This window comes from Pempheris klunzingeri, chromosome 16 (assembly GCF_042242105.1).
Source record: "Pempheris klunzingeri isolate RE-2024b chromosome 16, fPemKlu1.hap1, whole genome shotgun sequence".
Classification (NCBI taxonomy): Eukaryota; Metazoa; Chordata; class Actinopteri; order Acropomatiformes; family Pempheridae; genus Pempheris; species Pempheris klunzingeri.
In genome coordinates this window covers 23,840,330-23,861,875 of record NC_092027.1, presented here as the reverse complement: position 1 = coordinate 23,861,875, position 21,546 = coordinate 23,840,330, and the positions used below count along the sequence as shown (strand labels likewise).

The 21,546-nt window shown below is 45.4% G+C and overlaps 2 protein-coding genes across 3 annotated transcripts; one reads left to right on the top strand and one right to left on the bottom strand.

Moving 5' to 3' along the window:
* Positions 1-874: 874 nt before the first annotated feature.
* Positions 875-6,422, bottom strand: srd5a1 (steroid-5-alpha-reductase, alpha polypeptide 1 (3-oxo-5 alpha-steroid delta 4-dehydrogenase alpha 1)). Its single transcript, XM_070846729.1, has 5 exons — positions 6,112-6,422; positions 5,694-5,860; positions 4,281-4,382; positions 2,130-2,280; positions 875-2,010 (listed from the first exon to the last, which is right to left on the bottom strand). The coding sequence occupies exons 1-5, from the start codon at positions 6,420-6,422 to the stop codon at positions 1,944-1,946; spliced, it is 798 nt and encodes a 265-aa protein (XP_070702830.1). The 3' UTR covers positions 875-1,943.
* Positions 6,423-6,918: 496 nt separating this feature from the next.
* nsun2 (NOP2/Sun RNA methyltransferase 2) lies at positions 6,919-18,115 on the top strand. 2 transcript variants are annotated; one of them, XM_070846920.1, is made up of 20 exons: positions 6,919-6,949; positions 7,383-7,641; positions 8,313-8,470; positions 8,640-8,744; positions 8,831-8,936; positions 9,147-9,218; positions 9,313-9,397; positions 9,606-9,798; positions 10,373-10,447; positions 10,784-10,914; positions 11,837-11,910; positions 12,066-12,196; positions 12,936-13,032; positions 13,258-13,472; positions 14,465-14,557; positions 14,649-14,784; positions 15,714-15,794; positions 16,310-16,448; positions 17,279-17,318; positions 17,415-18,115. In XM_070846920.1, exons 2-20 carry the CDS (start codon positions 7,576-7,578, stop codon positions 17,713-17,715), a joined length of 2,298 nt encoding a protein of 765 aa, XP_070703021.1. In that variant the 5' UTR covers positions 6,919-6,949; positions 7,383-7,575; the 3' UTR covers positions 17,716-18,115. The 2 variants fall into 2 exon arrangements, with proteins under 2 accessions (XP_070703021.1, XP_070703022.1); XM_070846921.1 differs by lacking the exon at positions 6,919-6,949 and adding an exon at positions 7,134-7,211.
* The last annotated feature ends 3,431 nt before the right edge of the window (positions 18,116-21,546 follow it).

Sequence of the window (21,546 nt, the reverse complement as noted above, 5' to 3'; positions counted from 1 at the left end):
ATTATCCACAGACGCACACATAAAAAGTTCAAGAGATGGAGAGGCCAAAAGAAAGAGAAAGAAAAGAAATCAAACACTCTTTGTCTGCGGGTGGTGCTAGTGCTAAAACTACAGCAGCTACTCCTATCTTTGTCTGCAGGGGGCGACACTGCCGGTCTAAACTGCTGCTGCTATTCTTTCCTATAGATAGACACTGAATATTACAGAGCAGCTCCCCTTGTGGACTATCTGCAGCCAGTGTGAATGAATATGTGAGTTTGATGGCTTAAATCCAGTTCATTGCAATGCTCTGCATATAAAAAGAAAATCCAGTGATGGTGTCTGCCTGAAGATGAACGGTATTACAGTCAGATGGCAGGCCCAGTAAATACTGACTGTGTAATATAGTGATGCAATTACAAGCGTGCATAAAGAGGATACACTGAGGAAGTAGCCTGGGAGAGAAATAGAGAGGCAGCGGGGACCTCGAACATGAAGGATGTCATTCTGCGTAGCCTTCGGCGACACACAGCCTTCATTTCTCATCACACTCAAGACACAGCCGCCCTGTTATTTATTGATGAAACCATGTGCAAAAACGATGACAAAATAAATTTATTTTAAACACAACGCATTTTTTTCACTTCACCATGACGTGACCTTGGCTGCGACTGGTGTTGGAAAATGTCCCCCACTGGTGAAGATGAAGCTGTTCACGAGTTACAGGAGGAAACTGCAGCTTGTGCTTTGTGGAAGAGGCTCCCTGTGGAGGGCTTTAGTGTTAACAGTTCAAGCCAAGCAAGGTCATTTTGGCTTTTTTTTTTTTTTTTTACCAAAGTGATGAGATAATTGCACTGTTTTAAATCTAAACCTATTATGAGAAACACTGAAAATAAGGCAGATCACATTATTATTGTGTAAAACGAAAGACTTGCACGGACAAAATGATATGACCATGAAACAGTAATAGTGGAGAAGAGGTATTTGCTATCGTTACCAATGTTTCCCTTTCTTTATCTTTTCTCCCAGTCAACCTCGTCCATTCAGTGTCTTTTAATCCTCGACGTGGGCCTGCTCTCTCACGCTCCCCCCGAACTTCTTCCTTTCATTTCTTCACCACCTCTTCTTCTCTTCTCTCCCTCTCACAGGGCCAGACAGGAGTGACGTGCTGAGGCAACGCTGTCTTCTTCTCATTTCAGGCATGGCTGAGTTATTGAGGGCCATGCTTGATCTCTTTGATGCCCCTGCAGCTCAGTAGCCGTTGACAGGCCCTGCTACAGTCTCAGCCTTTACGGGAGAGAGATGCACTCATGCCTTTTGTTCCGCGGCGGCTTCTCTTCCAGGAGTGCGAGATGATGAGGTAAGTAGAGAAGTCTTTCTGTTTGCACCCCGAGCGAAATGAGGTAGGACTTGATTCGAGGTCTGCTCTTTCATCTGGCTAATTCGAATGAATGTTAAAAAGATGCATTTGCAACAGATGCCTCCTGTGACTGAGAGAAAACTTTAAATGTCTGCTTTGCATTTCCAAGTTTATGTTCCATCTGGGAGAATATGCAGATCAGCGGAGAGTCTTGGAGCTGCTTATCGCTGGTGCAGAGAGTTATAAATCCACTGTATTACTGGTAGGCTCTGCTCACTGCCTCCTGTCCGCTGGAGAAGCGCTTCATGTCATCTCTCCAGCAAACCCAACTCCTACAGTACATTCAGTTCATGACAGTTGAAGTTACTTTGCGCTCCATGGACGTTATTATCAAAGCAACGGCAATAATGCAAGTCTTTTTACGATGGTGGCTTTTACACGTTTCTTGCTTTGCAGCTTGGATGAGACTCACAAGCATGCGGCCCAGTGTTTCAATCTGTTTTCAGTCAACGAAAATCTGCATCTTCAGGGTTTGTTCTGACATCATGCCATCTGCCTTTGTGAGAACCAGTGCCTTTTCGGGTTTCCAGTGCCCACAGTGTTTTTAGAACAGAAAGGGGATCAGCGCCTTCCTACTTTTAGGATAGTCTTCGAACTTAGCGAGGTACCATCTGTGGAGAGAGGAAGAGGGAAAAGAGCCATTTCCTCCTATTAATACTGGTATTTGCTTCAAAGTGTGTGATACAGTCACTAAAAACTGCTTACTATGTGTGTGTGCTATGATTCGTACTTGTGGTGGGCCACAGCCCTGCTGGTGAGGACCACTGTGGTGAAAATGGCGAAGGCTGAACTGTGAACAGAGTGGCCAGCCAGAGCGAAGCCTGCCCACTCTGTTATCTCTCCTAAGAAGTTGGCTCCAGACACGTATTCAAACATTCCGCCTGTGGGAGGAAGACAGGAATCAGGGCAGGTATGCTCATCCTTTCATTCGTTCACTGAAGCAGAAACAACCCAAATATTTTACTCGGGAGGAAAATAAAATGTGATGGATTTTCAAGCTACTAGAATTTAATACTTAGCTGAATGAGTGCTGACATTTCCACCATCTCTAAATGTAATTTCAAGTCTGCTTGCTGCTGAAAACTCTGTGCTGTACTGTTGCTATGCTCTGTGTGAAAATGGCAGATTCTTGGCAGAGGGCGCGCCTGGAAGTTCATTTGGAGCAGCACAGCTCACAGCTTCCTCCCGCCTCGCCTTCTCCGCTTTATTTTCCTTGACGGTCCGGGATGGATTGTTTGAACAGGTTCACCGCGAGTTCAGGCTCAAGGTGCTATTGTTGTGACTATGTTCTCAGCCAGGGCAGACGCTCTCTGTGTGAGCCTGTTATGATTACTGATTCATTTAGCAAAGGAATGATCCAACTTGCGATATGAATTAATTACGTGATCTGAAAAAGCAGTGATGTGGATGTTTATTTTGCTTTTCCAATACATACGAGCCTCAAGGCTGTTTGTCAAAAGGAATTTGGGGATGGGTCAAATCTTGTTTACCCAGCCCCTCCCCAGTACTTGTCACATCTCATAGAATGTGCACCCATTTTGGCATAGTAAAAGGTCATATGCTGTAAAAAATATATATATATATATAATATATCGTGCCATAAAACCTTCTTTTTCTCGTTTTGTCAGTGCATTGTTTTCATTGTTAATCGACTCGTTTCATGAATTTACTGAAAATTTCATTGCTACATCGTTCTTTACTTTAAAGGAACAGTTTGACATTTTGAGAGATGCGCTCTTTCTCTTGCCGAGAGCCAGATGAGGAGCAGGATCGACATCACTCCCTTATCCCTTCCATTACATCTGAAGCTGGAGCCAGCAGCTGCTTAGTTTATCTTAGCTTAGCTTAGCATAAAGACTGGAAACAGGAAGAAACGTCCATCTTGGCTCTGCAAAAACCACCCCCGTTGTTTTTGCTTGTACTGTTTTTGTATGGATTAATGGGTGGATGGGTCAGATTTTGTTACTGTAATGCTAAGCTAGGCTAACCAGCTGCTGACTGTAGCTTCACATTTACCCTATAAACATGGGTGTTGGTGTCGAACAAATAAACATTTAGCCGAATTGTCAAACTGTTTTTTTAAATACGGTATTTATGTACGGAAAGCAGTCTTGGAATTACTGAGTCAAAAACAAGCATTTGTCAGTGGACATGAAAGTAATCCGTACGCTGAATGCTTTATTGAGCTTGAATCTCCACTCAGTCTGGTCCCGGCATCCACAGACATATAATGTACATGTTCCAGCACGGGGCCGGCCTGCTGTCGAACATGATTACTATCAAGGCTGCGCTGCTTAGAACATTTCTATCTGTGTCAGGAGCAGCAGGAACCTTTTTAGAACGCTAATGTGAGGGCTACAGAGGGCAAGGCAGAGCGGAGGAGATAACTATTGACAACCTGTGATTCTGCTTACAGTGCGATCCTGTATAATCACGCGACCACACTGGAAAATTAGCATGTAGCGCTGCGTTCAAAGACCACAGAGTTCTGTGCCACCGTCTGATTACTGCTTTTCTTGACTTTCTTGTCACCCCACAGCAGGGTGGAAAAAGCATTCAAACTCTAAAGCAAAACAACGTATAATGAAGCTAAATGTCCCACATTCTACATTAAAAATACTCTGAATACTTATTTTACTCTTATGCATGTTTGTTAAATAAAATATTTCTAAAGACATATTGTCAAGGCTGCCTCCAGTAAGAAGTAACAACATCCATCATTTACAGTTAATGAAACAAAGTAAAATAGTGAAGTGTATATAAATGCAGTGCATAAATCTCCTCTCGGACCGTTAGATGTCCTGTAACAGGAGTATAAAAGACTTGCTCTCTGTGGTGAGAGAAATAATTCCCCCCAGTGTTCCATGACTAAAGCCCTTACCTGTGGGAATCTTGTACCCAGTCTCCCCGGGCTTCCTCAGGTTCCTCAGGATGTGGTCAGAGTGCATGTTCACCAGCCAACCCACCAACCACAGCACAGACCCTGGAGACGCACCAAGCACAGGCCGCTTTAGCACCATGTTTTACCAGGCTGCTTACAATTTATGATGAAGAGGTGTAAGTTGTTTTGCTCTCTTTCCAAGAATGACACGCGCAGATCGATATCATTCTCGTTTATGTGCGATAGTAGGTTGTTTACCCCTGATAGCAATCTTCGCCTGCAGCTCCACACCTCATGCATTTGCCAAATGTTGGACATTTCTATAAAGGCTACAGCATGTGTCCACAGTATTCATCAGTATTGCTGCTGCTGTGACCCACCGGCGATATAATCCTTTTGTAAAGCGTCTCTTTAGTGGGTCAAATCAGGGCCACGTGTGACTTCAAATCTACATAATGAGGAACTTTCTAATTCACCTCGATAACGATGAACTGTTTAGAAAATAAACACACGTTCTGTTCTCTTCGGTCACTTCTGACATGTTTGTCCTGATTTAAGTACAAGTACACTGAATTTGTACTTCAATACAGTACATTAGTACATTAGTAAATGTATTCAGCGGCAGTCCATCACTTTTCAGGCAATATATTGACTGAAAGCTCATAATACTCAATATATTTGGTGTATTGTTCAGCTCTAGATAGATAGCTAGATACTTTATTCATCCCCAAGGTCAAATTCAGGAATGAGCAATATATTTTTAATAATATTTTAGATTCTTTCCCGTCTGCTGCAGTGAAGGGTTTGATAGGGACTGTGAGCGGAGTGCGGAGGGACAGTAACAGTGGAAAAACATATATTCTAAACTGACAGGCTCCTGCTTTAGCTTCAGCAGCAAGTGGAGCCAAGAAAAACTGCTGAGCACTTTGAGCGCGAGAGGCTCCTGGCAGGGGAACAGAAGCCAGAAGAGGAGAATGACAACACGGACGAAGGAGTTTGAATGACAGCTATGGTTTTAAAGCAAAGTCTTGCCTTTTAATTTAATTATAAGTGGAGAATGAGGGGAGGAAAGAGTGGTAGAAGGGATGGACGGAGGGTAGGGATCCTGCTGACTGTGCAGCTTGCTCTGCTCCTGCCTAATTCATTCGATCGGATCATTTCATCCGATGCGGTTTAAAACACAGAGCAACTTGCACTTTGAGTACTTTCTTTACTTTCAACATGAAAAATAAGAACTAATGTAAAATATTATTTCTGCCATGCTAACGTAACACAAATCGGTCTGATACTATTTACAATGAGTCCCCCAGGCATGGGCTTCAGCACAGTCATATTCCCCCTGTAGAGACAAGGTGTGTGTGTGTGTGTGTGTGTGTGTGTGGGGGGGGGGGTTACCAGACACAGAACACCTACCTGCCACGAAGCACGGATGTGTAACCCAGTGTGCTGGGTACTCAGCATAATGGCTCAGGTACCTGACCTGCATGTAGCCATTATACATGCAGAAAAGAAAGGCCAGGGCAAATGAGGCGAACGGTGTTGGTTTACCTCCTCGGATTAAAAATGGATAAATGAGGGATCTGCAGCGGAGCAAAAATGGTAGAAACACACGTCAGTTTTTAAAACACACACACGGTTACTTATTTATTATGATGTGATACAATAGAAGAGACAGTGCACCTTTTTACAGCCTGATTATTTAATGACATGATAATTCAGACATTAGTTTATCACTGATAAGAGCAGGAGCCCACACACTGGGAAACACTTTCTACTCTATCCATGCTGCTGAAAGCCTCCAGTCGTGGCTGACCTGACAGGAAGTACCTACCTTTGAGCATAGTGGCAGAAATACATGGCCATGAGCAGCTGGTTGGGCAGCACAGAGGTCTTCCCAGAGGATGTCCAAACCACCACACACAAAGGCACCAAGAGCGCAGGCAGCTCCTGCACGAACCAAGCAAACCTCACATTGACTGGGAATCCATACTTGCTGCTAGCATACCGCCCGTACGGGACGTTTTCGAAAAGCAAAGACACGGAGGTGCAGGCTGCCATGAAGACCATGAGGTAAGCCAAGCAGTCCAAAATGTGCAGCTCATGCTCCTCCGAGGAGAAGAGAGCGGAGAGCAGCGCGTCCATCACGGCGGAGGAGGAGGAGGAGGAGGAGGAGGAAGGGGGGGCACTGTTACAGGGACGGTGGAAATGTTGGCAAAGAAACTCTCTGCTGTTTGCAACATTAACTAATGTGTCACGATGTGCTCTATCACTAACCAGCACGCTACTGACGCACGGGGTTCCCCTCCAGGACCAATCACAGGCCGAGGACAGATGTGGTCGTAGGACCTCGTCAGCCAATCAAAATGCCCGGTTTTGCATGGAAGTGGTGTCAGGTGATAAATATTCATGGTGTATTTAGCCTATAATACCGCCTGACCAGAGTCTAAGGAAGAGAAGGGAAAATAATCAGAATCTAATCAAATAAATTCATGACTGGAGGAGGAAGGTGGAGGAAGGTGGAGGGGGTGGGGGTCCTCCTGAAGTCCGCGGTCATCTCCACAGTTTTGGGGCACCGGGTTGTTAAACTGAGGGGTCTCCTCAGGTGCAGTCGTCCGTGTGGAGCGACCTGCTGCCTGCAGTCCACCAGGAGGTGTGAGGTGCACAGACAGGTGGGGGCTGGCTGCCTTTAGAGCAGAGGTCTGCATCATCCAGTGCTCTGGTTGACTAGCGGTGGGCACACTGACTGCAGGGGGTCCGGCATCCATGGCCGGCAGGGGCCTGTGATGTCCCCGGAAGCATGTCAGGACCACAGACAGGAAGGAGGGCCATGTAGCACCGGTCCTTCAGTCTTGTGATGGAGGGTTTCTAGGGGTTACCTGGTGACTCACTACACTGACATATTAACTTAGAAAACAGACAGAAGACAGGCAAGTTGGAATAATCGCAATTATGAAATAATACAGGTTTATGAATTTAAATTCGTAGTTCTTTCTAAGCGAATTTCGTTCGTTGTGTTATACATCACACCGAAGCACATTGAAGTAATTAAACTCAAATATTTAAACGAAGTGCCTCGAAGATGTTTTATTTTACTTCAGGCAGACTTCGCGGCCACCTCGAGGGGTCCTGATTCACGTGCGTCAGAGGCAGCACGTTTCGAGGATACACAGCAGAGCAGTCCACCCTCAAACCCTCAGCGGACCGACTCTTTATACGAGTTGCAAGTCACTTCTCTCGGCTTTCACCCACCACGTCTTTCCGCAGACTTTTCTCCAGGGTTGTCTGCTACTCCAACATGGGGAAAAGAAGCAGGCAGCGGCAGAAAAACCAGACTGGCAGCAGGGACAACAGAGACAACGCTGTAAGATTCACACTTCTTCTGCCTGCAGCAACTCTTGCTAGCGTTTGGTGAAAAGTGCTCAGTCCGGCCACATTTGACCTTTTATTTACTAAAAGCGAAGGGGTTAGGTTTACTTCTTACATCTTTACCAAACGTGTGCAGTCACGCTGCTAAACAGCTGCAACACCAGAGAGCTTCACTGTTAGCTGCTGTTCACTCTGCTGCTCTCACAGCCATGTGTGACCGCCTCTGGTTAAGTTCAGCCTCTCTCCTGATATGAGCCTTTTTTTGTTTTTGTGTGGGGAGATTGTGTGTGTTCACCAGACTTCGCTCAGAAGTGTGCTAATTTTTAGTGTAGCCGTGCGAACAGGCAAAGCGGCACTGGCGTTCATCTTTGATCAAAACACCATGGAGGGAAGAATGATGGAGGGCTATAAAAATGTGAGAAATTCAATTGAATAACCACTGTTTGTGGATTAACACTTGCCGAATACACTTTTAGTGCATACATAAATGAAACAGGTGTCATGACGTACTCCACGAGTTGGTTACCTTAAACTTGGAGCAAGAAAACATTAAATTCACAGAGTTTTGAATGACATTCAATGTATTTTTTTCCAAATGCCAAACATGACATCCCCAAGTAGTTGATAGTATAGGACCCGCCCACTAATAACAAGCTGTGTGTTCAGGGCTGGGGAGCTGGCTATGCTGACATCGTCAAGGAGAATAAGCTGTTTGAACACTACTACAAAGAACAAGGGCTGGTGCCTGATGGAGAGTTCGAACAGTTTATGGAGGCAATGAGGGAACCGCTGCCAGCCACCATCCGCATCACTGGGTACAAGAGGTGAGCTGGACAGATTTATAACCCTGAATTCAGACTCTTCTCACCTTTTGAATTCTCATTCTTTAAGACAGGAAAAGAAAATATTGTTGATGTCTGACACTAGATTGCCGCTGCCTGATGAAATCCGTCACTACATGTTCATTTCCTCCTCCTTTGTGTCCTGTTCCAGCCACGCCAAGGAAATCCTCCACTGTCTGAAGGAAAAATACTTTAAAGATATTCAGGAGCTGGAGATCGATGGCCAGAAGATCGAGGCTCCACAGCCTCTGAGCTGGTAAGATCTCATGGTTTACCCACAGCTTAAAGAGCACGCAGATTCAAATTAGCAGCTCAGTACACACTGTGCCCTGTCCCCTCCAGGTATCCCGATGAGCAGGCCTGGCACACCAACATGAGCAGGAAGATCATTAGGAAGTCTCCCCTGCTGGAGAAGTTCCACCAGTTTCTGGTCAGCGAGACAGAGTCGGTGAGTTGAACTCAAACCGTAGAGAACATTTACCAGAAACATCCGTGGCCCCACTAAAGGAAAATTAAAAAAGGGAAATTATAACGGGAGCGTTGTACTTTTTAATATTGGCTTTGCTCTCATAATTTAGGGAATAATTGGAATAGGTGGTTGAAAAAATAAGAATCAGAAGTGAAGAGATGAGCATTGGTTTTGTGTTTGTCATTGCAGGGTAACATCAGCCGACAGGAGGCTGTCAGTATGATCCCTCCTCTTCTCCTGAAGATCGAGTCCCAACACAAGGTAAAAGCACTGCCCTCTTAAAAGGCTCTTAACTGTCTTTACTAATAATAACAACGTTGGTCTGAAGTGTTGACGTGCGTGTCTCTCTGTGCAGATCCTGGACATGTGTGCAGCTCCAGGGTCAAAGACAGCCCAGCTGATTGAGATGCTCCATGCTGACATGGACGTGCCATTTCCAGGTAAGAAACATACGTTTCAAGTTGTGAAAGATGCTACAAGGGCTGATTGCTTTGTGTTTGACTGAAGGAAAAAAAACATTTGGTCACAGGTATAGTGTAATTATCAAGTACAGAGAACATTTGTGAGGACAAGCTGTACTTCACAGTAACCCAGTGAGTCAATCAACAGTCGCTGTAGCAGAAGTTAATCCACTTCTCTACCTTCCAGAGGGCTTTGTCATTGCCAACGACGTGGACAACAAGCGCTGCTACCTGCTTGTCCACCAGGCCAAGCGTCTCAACAGCCCCTGCATCATGGTGGTCAACCATGACGCCTCCTGCATCCCCACGCTCAATATCAAGACAGATGGCAAGAAGGACATCCTCTTCTACGACCGCATCCTGTGTGACGTACCCTGCAGGTCAGCGAACGGCCGCAGGACTTTGTGTCTGCACCACTCACGTGTTACAGATCTGCAGGAGACGAAGGGGCTGGGAAGTTTGAGGAGGAAGTGGATATAGAAACAAATATGGCTGATAAGCTCTGCTGCTTGGGTGGTTAGTTGTGTGACAGATGGAGATATGGCTCTGCATTCTGTCGAGTGCAGGGTCTTTCAAGGTCCTTTATAAATGGCTCCTAATGTTGTCATTAATTTTTCAGTGCCGTGGTAAAACGCCCCTCTTCCTTTGACATCTAGTGTCACTCTATTGCTAAAACAGAACTGCATTTGTTTGCAAATGCTGCCTGACTTTGTCCAGCTGAAGTGCTGAAGCCACTGGGCTCTGCCAAACACAGCACGGAGAGGGAGGGAGGGGAGGAAAAGCAGTAACAAAGACGTGAGGCAGGCAGTCAGCTAAAGCCTCGCTTTTAGACCGTTGGTGCTTGGCAGACATTTTTGCCTGTGAGAAGTGTCGGGGATCTCTGATGGTTTCAGCACCTCGGGCCTAACTGGGTATCTGTCTGACTGGTGCTGCTGTCTGCTCCGTGTTCTGCAGCGGGGACGGCACCATGAGGAAGAACATCGATGTGTGGAAGAAGTGGACGACCAGCAACAGCCTGCACCTCCACGGGTGAGTGGGGAGAGGGTGTGTTCATGCTTTCGCCACAACACAGGAAATCATGCGCTCGTGTGGTAGACCAAAGTGACTAATCGACAGGGGAATGGAGTGTGTTCTTTTGGTGCTAATTAAAAAAGTTGGCAGTAATACACACTGTGTGTGTGTGTGTGTGTGTGTGTGTGTGTGTGTGTGTGTGTGTGTGTGTGTGTGTGTGTGTGTGTGTGTGTGTGTGTGTGTGTGTGTGTGTGTGTGTGTGTGTGTGTGTGTGTGTGTGTGTGTGTGTGTGTGTGTGTGTGTGTGTGTGTGTGTGTGTGTGTGTGTGTGTGTGTGTGTGTGTGTGTCCACCAGGCTCCAGCTGCGTATCGCAGTGCGTGGTGTGGAGCAGCTGGCTGTGGGAGGGAGGATGGTCTACTCCACCTGTTCACTCAACCCTATAGAGGACGAAGCTGTCATCGCAGCGCTGCTGGAGAAGAGCGAAGGTAGCAAACACACAACACTCACAGGGCAATACCACTGAAGCAATATGTTTGACTTTTAATTCAAATGAGAGCTCAATCTTAGTTTGTTTCATGCACTCCAGTTGTTACTTTAATTTCCTGTTACTAAAATTTGTCTTCTGCTAATGATGATGGTTTTTGTTAGCGATTAATCTCCAAATTGTTTTCTCACTTGTTTGTGTGTGAAATGATAAAAAATGGTGACTAATGCCACTTTTATGATTACAAGTCTACAGTGACATCTTCAAATTGCTCATTTTGTCTGAACAGTCTCAGCAAATCTTTGCAGATCCACATACCAGAGAATTCATGACACTTTAATTTGTAAAATCACCATAATAATTAATCTGCCTAAATAGTTGCTGATTAATTTTCAGCTCAAACAAAGCACATTGTTAAAATTCTTTGCATTCGCTACAAACAATCAGTAAATCTGCTGATTTTTGATTTGTTGCTGTGGACGCTGCCCATCACAAAGTGGACCAATGCTTACATTAGTGCAGATGTATGAGATGGTGTGGAAGCAAGCATTTGGTATGCTCACATGACAAAAGCATACATGTCAGATCTATTTGAAAATCCCATGGAGTGTAATAATGTCTCCTCTGTATGCCCATACAGAGCATCTCTGCTCTGATATCATGCTGTGCAAGAGATTCATTCTGTGGTTTTCAACACTGCATGTTATATTGTAAAACTGGTCACATAACACAGAACGGCAGAGTTGGAGCTCCTCCTCGTCGCTGAAACACAAGGCCAGTAGCTGTGGAGCCAACACGAAAACCTCTCCAACTCTTGTGATACTAAATGTTACCATGAGCGTAATATATGAAAATGATATCTGAGCGTAACCGCTGAGTCTCTCTCTGCCAGGTTGTAATGTCTTTCCCATCCCCGTTGGCAGGAACGCTGGAGCTGGCCGACTGCTCGCATGACCTGCCAGGGCTGAAGTGGATGCCTGGGGTCACTTCCTGGAAGGTACTGGAACTTTTAGTCTTAGTCATTAACAGCAAACCATAAAGGAAAACAGTGTTTAAGTCATGGAAGCGCCTCAGCTCCAAAGTCAGACAAGAATCCTGTTGGTACTGACTGTGGGTTTCTGTGATTGGATCACCCCCCCCCCCCCCCCGTAGCTGATGACCAAAGAGGGCCAGTGGTACTCGGACTGGTCGGACGTTCCAACCAGTCGTCACACGCAGATCCGCCCCACCATGTTCCCGCCCAAAGACCCAGAGAAACTTGCGAGCATGCATTTGGAGAGATGGTATGTAGACACTAAAACCTTCTATTATAAACGCAGAGTGCTTTTTCAGCTCCTTTCCCACAACTCTAACCCCCAAACCTTAATCTCTAAATCCACACGTGGTCGGTTCGCTTCTAATGGCGTCAGCTAAAGGCTCTATAGCCAAAGCAAATAGGAGCGGGAAGCCTCGTTTTCAGCGCCCCTTTGAGTGCCAAAGTAATCAGAGCATATGCAGTTGTTGAGTTCAGTACCATGGGGGTGGGTATAAAAAAAAAAAAAAAAAAAAAAGTTTTCTCCTAGTTTTTGTCAGTGCATAGAAAAGAAATTCATTCCCCACCAAACCCTCATCTTAATTTAGCCAATTTTTCTCATCTTTTTGTCCATTTGAGAGTATTTTGTTGTCATGAAAGCAGAGAGCAACAAAAAAGTAATGTGTGTGATATATGCTTTTGGTACAGCTTTGCACACACACACACACACACACACACACACACACACACACACACTCTGTCTGCATGGATGTACATACATGTGTACACCTGCACTCTCTCATAATGGGATATGATGTCATTTATACACTGCAGCTTTTACTTCAGTGCTCAGACTGACTCGGTGTTGGCCAGCAGGGGGAGCTATTGTTACACACTGTCTAAGCAGCTTTTTATTTCATGCTGAAAAAAGTCATTGTTTGTCCTCACAGTAGGTGGCACCACAAGAGTCAAATCCATGATTTATGTTTGTGTGTGTGTTTTCATGTCAGTATGAGGATTCTGCCACATCACCAGAACACTGGAGGTTTCTTTGTGGCTGTTCTGGTGAAGAAAGCCCCGATGCCTTGGAACAAACGATATCCCAAGGTACTTCCTCACAAACACACACTTACTGGATGACTAAACTGTCAGTCTTACTTGAAAAGAGAAATGGAGCAGAATTCCCATACGTGGGTATGGAGTATGTTCAGTGAACCAGGGTAGCCCCCCCCCCATCCCCCTGCTGCATCATTCACCTGTTCAGTTTTACTAACCACAGCTGGGGCTTCCTTTTTTCTTTCTTCTTTGTCTGCTCGTCACCGCCGTCTCCAGCTGAGGAAGGACGTGTCGTCCAGCTCGCCGGCCCAGGTTGCAGTCTCTCCTGAGGCCTCGACCCCCGCAGACACTCCCTGCCTCGCAGAGAGTGCTGCGGAGGAGGGGGAGGGAGGAGGCCCAGAGGGAAAAGCAGACGGAGAGGCAGAACAGGAGGCACCCAGAGGAGCTTCCTTGGCCCAGGAGACCACTGCTAAACAAGAGGGAGTGTGTGGGTGAGTCACTGGTCTGAGCTAATAAACAAAGGAAATCTGCAAGGTCTTGAGCCATTATGAACAAAACACAATACATTGCTTTTACATGAGACATTATTCTTTGGTTTAACATCACTGGACTGAAGAAATATGCAAATTTGAAGCGTTTTCCTTTATTGATCGCCGGCCATGTTGATGATCAATATATAAGGACATCATTAAAAGCTCCATGAAAGCTTTATTTAAAGGGTTACTTAACCAATGAATCAATCGGCTTTGTATCATCACAAATTAACTACTAGAGTGTAGCCTGAAGTTAGAAGCTCTGAGGACTTATAGTCGATTTAAAAAATGGAAAATGGGTTTGCCGCTTAAATAAGACACACCGGCAATAAGGCACACCGGCAATAAGACACACCGGCAATAAGACACACCAGCAATAAGACACACCGGCAATAAGACACACCAGCAATAAGACACACCGGCAATAAGACACACCAGCAATAAGACACACCGGCAATAAGACACACCGGCAATAAGACACACCGGCAATAAGACACACCGGCAATAAGACACACCGGCAATAAGACACACCGGCAATAAGACACACCAGCAATAAGACACACCAGCAATAAGACACACCGGCAATAAGACACACCGGCAATAAGACACACCGGCAATAAGACACACCAGCAATAAGACACACCGGTTCGGGAGTGGCCACGATGCTCCTGTTGGATAGGTCTCGAAGGCATTGACCCCAGGCATTCTGGCAGCTGTAGCCTCCTTCCAAAAGTGTTTCAGTATTCCCCCTCTCCTGTTTTTTACCTTTTGAGCAAAAATGAACCCCACAGCCCCTTTTCTCTGCTTTTTCTGGTCACATAGCACCAGTCTCAAAAATGTTTCTGCTGCATAGACGGCTCGCCTTATGAAAAAAACAGCTTTCACAACCCAAGCAAATTTGGAATTTAAATAAACACAAGAAATGTATGTGACTCCTTTCTGTTTCCCAGGCCTCCCCCCACTAAGAAGATGAGGCTGTTTGGTTATAAAGAAGACCCCTTTGTGTTCCTCACTGAAGACGACCCTGTCTTCACCACCATACAGTAAGTGTCTCCATGTGAATTGGACATGGAAATTGTCATTTTCAGCATTTTGGCATAACAAATTTTTTATTATTTTTTCTGTTTTCTCCAGATCTTTCTACAATATGGCGCCCGACTTCCCCAAGCTCAATGTTCTGACCAGGACCCATGAGGGCAAGAAGAGACACTTGTACATGGTGTCCAAAGAGCTCCGCAACGTGCTGCTCAATAACAGTGAACGCATGAAGGTGCGTGTTTCTCCTTGTAGCGTTTAGATCATTGCACAAGCCAGGTCTGATGATGAGGATGATGAGGAGGAGGAGGAGGATGATTAAGGATTTTCTTGCATGGAAATCTGATGAAAATAGATCCAACAAATCAATAATCAATTCTTTCCTGGAGCCGATGCATCGAGTATTGATCAAACTAAACAGTGCAGTCAGACAAACATGTTTACCATAGCAGTGCACAGGCCATGGGTACATCAGTTTACTGTTAGTGTGTGTGTGTGTGTGTGTGTGTACTAGCCCATCAGAGGGAAGCAGCTTAACAGATGGGACCCCCCTCTTATTCCAGATCCCTGGGGTCCCACACATATGAGCACCTGCACAGGTGGCTCTTTGTGTGCTTTTGGTCTCCTCATTGTGTTTCATGCTCCTCACTTTTTAGTTTACTTACTTTCTCTTGGGCTGAACCACAGTGAACTGCATGTTTTATTACGACTATACAGTACCCATGTCTCCTGCCTTAACATTCTCATCTTGCATCATCACGTAAATAAGTTAATTTTACTTGCTTTACTTCACTTAGCTCGGTAACGTGCACATTCAGAAGTGTTGTTGAGTTTTCACCGTGCAAATCGCAGACAGTCCCAGTCAGACTGGGGCACCAGAGAGCGGCTGCACTGTGTTTACTCACAGCTCTCTAACATTTTGGAATTTACACAGCAGATGCTTTGAGCAAGGCACTCTGAACATCAGTGATTACAATAATACCAGTAACACAAGAAGACCACAGGTAACATAATTAGTCCTTTTTATTTTGATTTTAAATTACCACCCTTGATTATGTTCTCAGGAGCGACATTAATTAGTGCAGTTAAAGTCGCTAGAATTTGGCATCATTGTGTTGTTTGTGCGGAGCCACATGTCAGCATGCTTTTGTTGTTGTTGTTCAGGTCATTAACACAGGGGTGAAGGTGTGGTCTCGCAACAGTGATGGAGAAGAGTTTGGCTGTGCTTTCAGACTTGCTCAGGAGGTAACAAATACACACACACACACACACACACACACACACAGCATCTTTCACCACAGCGCCCTGGACAACACTTCTCATCCTGTCTGTAAATCCACTCGCTCTTTGTCGAGCAGAGTCTTGGTAATGAAAGGTGTATTCTGAAAACTTTAGCTTCTACATTTTCACACAACTCCCATAATCCGCCTTTTGTATACCTCATGATTTGCAGTGACGCATGCAGCGATGCATGGTGATAGCTTATATTTCTAAGACTTCAACACCCCACCTATTATTTGATTTTTGTAATGTATTTCATTGTGAAAGCACCTCCTCTTTGTGTGCTCAAACACTGCTGCTTTCGTCGCTCCGCAGGGGCGATGAACGCAGCTGAATAACAAGTGAGCCAGACGGCGGAATTCACACTCAAATAAACTTCTAATTAAACTCATTTTATATGCACCGTGTAGCTGTAAAGAATCTGGATTAATAATGTCGGCCTGCAGACTGTCAACCACAACTCCTGTCTGTCCTACAAGGGTATCTACACTCTTCAGCCATATATCCGCTCCAGGATAATAGGAGTGAGTGTGGAGGACATCAAAGTGCTGCTGACCCAGGAGAACCCCTTCCTCAGCAAACTGGAGGAGGACGCTCACGCTCAGGCCAAGAAAATGGGTATGCACGGCAAAAGACTGTCATTCCAAAATAAAAGCATTCTGACTAAATATACACCATCATACTGTAGTTGAAAACATTTGGGAGGCAGCCGAAGCAGCCTAGAGGTTAGACTTGTGGATTAGTGACTGGAAGGTTTCTGGCTCGGCTGGCATAAAATGAAAGAAGAGACTGAGTGAGTAACACTCCGTCGTCTTCATCCGCTGGTGCTGAGCCGCCCCTGAGCAAGGCACTGACCCAGAAACCTCACACCAGCAAAAGAAAAGTGTAGTTACAACAAGCACTTCTCAGGTCCCACATTCTGCTCGCGTCTTTTGAGGTCCTACTAGAACAGGTTTACATTGTTTTTCTCCTAACAAACACGGCTGCTGCAGCTGTTTTCAGCCTCTTTCTACACGCTTGCTTCCTGTTTCCAACACCTTTGTGTTACTGGAGGCTGGTCTTAGTGAGGAAAGAACAATGCCGGGCAGCGAGGTGGATTCAGGAGGTTTCCAGTGGGCGGGGGCAGCCAGCCTCCCCGAAGGGCTGGAGGAGGTCACGTGATCAACAGATTCCCCTTATGATGTCATAAAGGGAGCCAAATCTAAACAGTGTGTTTTCACACATTGATTTTAAAGATGCAGAGCAATTATGGTCTTCTCTGATTGATTGGTAGTCTGTGAGCACACGGAGCACACACACACACACACATGTATGTTGAAAAGTGTATTTAGCCTAATATCAATGTAAGTGAGTGTACATGGCTCACATGCTGGAGTATCTAACTAAAATGGAATAATCTAATCTAATGTCCTTGCTCTCTAGTTATTATTCTATCATTCTCTCCACAGTTATGGGAAGCATTGTGTTGAAGTACATTCCCAACCCAAAGTAAGTTGTTTTTTAGTGTTTTAAGTGTTTGTGTGCATATTTCATCGTTATCTTTTTGAAGTGACGTCCTGACCACCACAACCCTCTGTTTGCCAGTAACCCGACGGAGCCTCAGTGTCCCATCCAGCTGTGTGGCTGGAGGGGAAAGACGTCCATCCGAGCCTTCGTCCCCCGCAACGAGAGGTTTCATTACCTGCGAATGTTAGGCGTGGAGGTCTTCAGAGACAAACAGGGCCAGGGGCAGAAACAGAGGGATGAGGAAAAGGAAGGGGCGGAAAAGGACGCAGAGGAGGGGGGAGCGGAGGAGAACGAGGCAGAGCTGGACTTGGAAAACGGTGATAAAAACGGAGCAGCGCAACCAAAGACGGACAGTGGCAACCAGGGGACGAGCAGCTGAGAATGTAGAGGAGACGGCAGAGACAAGGGAGGATGACTGAAGACCTATGAGAACTCTGAGAGCAGCTGACCAGGTCCAAGACCACATTACGAGGTAGAGGAGGGTGATGTGCCTCTACGCGTTTCTCTGTTTATCACACTGCCTTTGCAGAAGGATTCCCTCCCAGAGGTTGACTCTTTGGGAGTTTGAATCTTTGGATCCCCTCCAGGAGTGAGCTTTTTAGTTAAATGGCTCGTCTTATTTTTTAAAGCTGGTTTTTATGTTTTAACAAATTTATTCCACCAGCCAAGTGGTCAGTGTCAGTTTTCTTTCGGCTGCTTGTGTTTAGAGAGGTTTATATTAACCGCCATCTCACTTTCTACACCTGTAATTAAGCAGAAATATGGAGTTGATTAAAAGCGTTGAAGGTTAACTGTGTCACCGGTCACATTATTTGACTTGTAGCCCACTGAAGTGTTAAAGACATGCTTTAGACGGGGTCGATCAGTTTCTGCAAATTACAGATTAGATATAACCGCTCTAAGGGATTAAATAGGTCAAGGTGGTTTAAGAGCCCCTAAAAGTGGTAAATTAAGGGAGCACTCTGGGGGGTCTTAAGGACAGGCCAAGTTGCTGCAAGTTTTTTTTTATTTTTTTAATTGGGTATTTTTATAGTCTCACTACATTAAAAGACAGTGACATTTACAGAAACTATATTTTTCGCAACATGTTTTCAAATGCATAAAAATGAACGAAGCAAAACCCTGAAGACATTAAAACTCTGTAAGATAAGCAGTTATGTCATTGCTAAGACTCCTGGCGGCAGTCTATGGTTGCTGGTTGTCATAGTAACATGCTCTCTGGCAGGTGCGTTTTCCAAGTTAACAACAGTCAGAAACAACTGTGGGATGCAGATAAGATGCCAAGTAAACTCAAAAAACAAAACATGTCTCTCTAGTCCACATTGTAAATTGAATTTCTATATATTTGATAACTGAAAACCAGAAGAGTACGTCTGCCATGCTGAACCGCATATATCAGATCACATAACCCTGAAGGCGTAGAGTTCCCTCAGGCCGCAGAGAGCCACACTTTTCTTTAAGTGACGATCGAAATGTGAAAAACACGCCGACAGCCTCGTCTGCCGCATCTTGTCAGCGGTTGCCACGGCAGCTTCACAGCACTGGATGGACAGATGGACAGGCAGACATCTCTCCTGTTTATTACCCAGTCCAGCTGCCATGACAACAGCCGTCATGACAACCAGCCCCCTCACCTCTCCCTGGTGACGGGAGGGAGCAGAGGACAGAGGTACCACAGAGAGACAGAGAGTATCCTGCACTCCTCCGCTCTGCTCTCATTTTCTTCACCCAGCTCCCTCCCCTCTCCTCACCTCCTCCCTCTTTCCTTTCTTTTTTTTATGTTTTTTTTTTTTTATTTGATCTGCGACCTCTAAAGTGCACGGCAGTGGGTATTACCATGCAGCAGAGCGGCTGTCATGTCAATTCCCTGGGCTGTGGATACACCAGTGACAGCGCTGTTTGCAGAGGCAGAAGGGGACAAGTCTGGGACAAGAGCAGGCAGTGTTTGGGATACATGCGAGGGCCATGCAGAAGACTAAACCCAGTTGACCCGAGTTTTGCCCGCTTTTGTTCTCATGTTAAGAAAGAAAAACAAAAAAAACATTTTGACCGAATTGGACTGATTTCCAACCGTCGGCACTGCTTACGTGACGGAGACAGATGGAAATGAAAAAGACCAAATGTTTGATGATTGAACAAAAGATCAAAGAGAGATGGACAAAAGAGATTTGGAGCTGTTTCTAAAAGCGTGCAGAAGGTGTTTCAGAGCGAAGGTGAAGCTGTAGCACAGGAGGAAGGGTGGTGGTGGTGGTGGTGGTGGTGGTGGGGGGGGCTGCTTATGGAGTCAGTCAAGGATGAACGAGGAGAGAAAAACGCTCAATTTTTTCAAGCTGAGTAGAGGCTAGCGCATGAAAATGGAAGGAGTTGAAAACGATAACAGCCTTGGGAGGATGAAGAGAGATGAGTGGATGGAGGGTTAGAGAGAGGGTGGGGATGAATAAATTGAATTGGACAGATAGAGAAAGGTTTGGAGATAAGGCAAAAGTTGTTACTGAGTCACAGCCTGCCTGTGTGCGTGGGAGTGTGTGTTTGAGTTAAGCCTGCGTGTGAAAATGTGTGTATGCTTCAGCTAAGCCCATCTTTGTGTGGTTCAAATGTGTGTGTGTGTGCTGGTTTGTCAGTATGAGTGATACTTTCTGCCTTTTAGCTTCAACGCTTACTGCCAACCTGTTAATGCTAGTAATGACATCAACGCTGCACAGGGACACGTGCATTAAACTTTATGTCCTCTTTCTCCTTCATCCCCTCCGCTCCTCTTCCCGTCTTTCATTTTCTACTAAAACTCAATCCAGTCCTTGTCTCTAACTCTGTTCATACCGCTCACTTCCTTTTTCCATTTTGATTATCTTTCTTGCTGGAGGAGCTTTCTGAAAGCACTCACAGCCCCCTGAAGCTTAGAGTCGAACTGACTTCTCAATTTGACGTCTCTGCTTTTAGTTGTTCCTCCATACGCCATTTTTATGAGAGCACTTGTGTGGCACATTGAGATGTTTTTCAAGCACTCAATAAAAATAAAAAAAAACATTCGCAGAGTATAAAGTGTGATTGATATTCAATCCCGCTAAAATTAATGAACTGGGTATTGCTGCGCTTTAAAGCTGCACTGCTCAAAATGTCATAGTAACAATGGATCAGAAGTCTTTGCGTAATGTGAAAGGTGTCACTTGTGGCGACGTCCTAAAAGTAAAAAAAAAGTGATATTGTGTTATTTGTGCTAATTTGACCTGTGAACGCTTCTAGTTAAAACTCTGTTAACTTGCAGAAAGGCTGGTGTCGTTACCTTTCACCTTTTCAGGCAGCCGATCAAATTATAGATGAGGGAGAGTTGTCACCCTGGTGACCAAGAAAATGGAGGAAAAGCCTGTTCTGGTCTGTTTGGAGCTTTAAATCTGAATTGTCAGACAGAAACTTGGACTCCAACTCAGACCAGAGACAGCTGAGCAGATCTGCCAGACACTGGACTGATGAGGTGATGATATTCACCGTACTGTTGTCTCAGACAGATCCTGCCACTGAGCGGGGACGTTGGGGGACAATAAGCTCATCTGTACAGAGTGAGAGGGTGACCTCCTCAGGTCGGCACTCGAAGTGAAAAACAAATCGGTACGGCTTATGTAGTTAATAAAATGCTTGTCTGTCATACACCTGCAGTCAGAGTATGTTGTAATAGTTTTTTCTTTTCTTTCTTTTACTGCTCCAGTGCTTCCTTCCATCACCCTGCCGGTGCTTTTCTGCTAGAAAACAGTGCTATATGGCCCCATATTTAGTTTGGTGGTGGGTGTTTGTGCGGCAGCTGAGCCTTTGACTCTTTTAATTCACCAGAAACTTCAGGTTGTGCCGTTATTTTCCTCCAGTCTCACTTTCTCCCAACGTGGATTCATGAAACCCCCAGGATAAGTGCAGAAGCCCAAGTTCAAACATTTCCAGCCCACACTGACATGGCTTTGCCTCAGCTCATGCTGTCCAGGGTGAATTTTTGCATCTATTCGCACAGGCTCCCGTCTTTCCACCGACTTTCTACAGAATCACGCCACCTCTGAAGTTTGGCTTGCGCTCAGTATGAACAGCAACACTCTCATCGACCCAGGCGTTTTCAGCAGAAAAGCTGCCAGGTGGCCAGACACACAACTCCAAATGAATGCTAATGTTGCTCTGTCAGCTGAATGTGTAACTAGGCCAATGCTAACATGGTGAATGTTGCTAACACAGA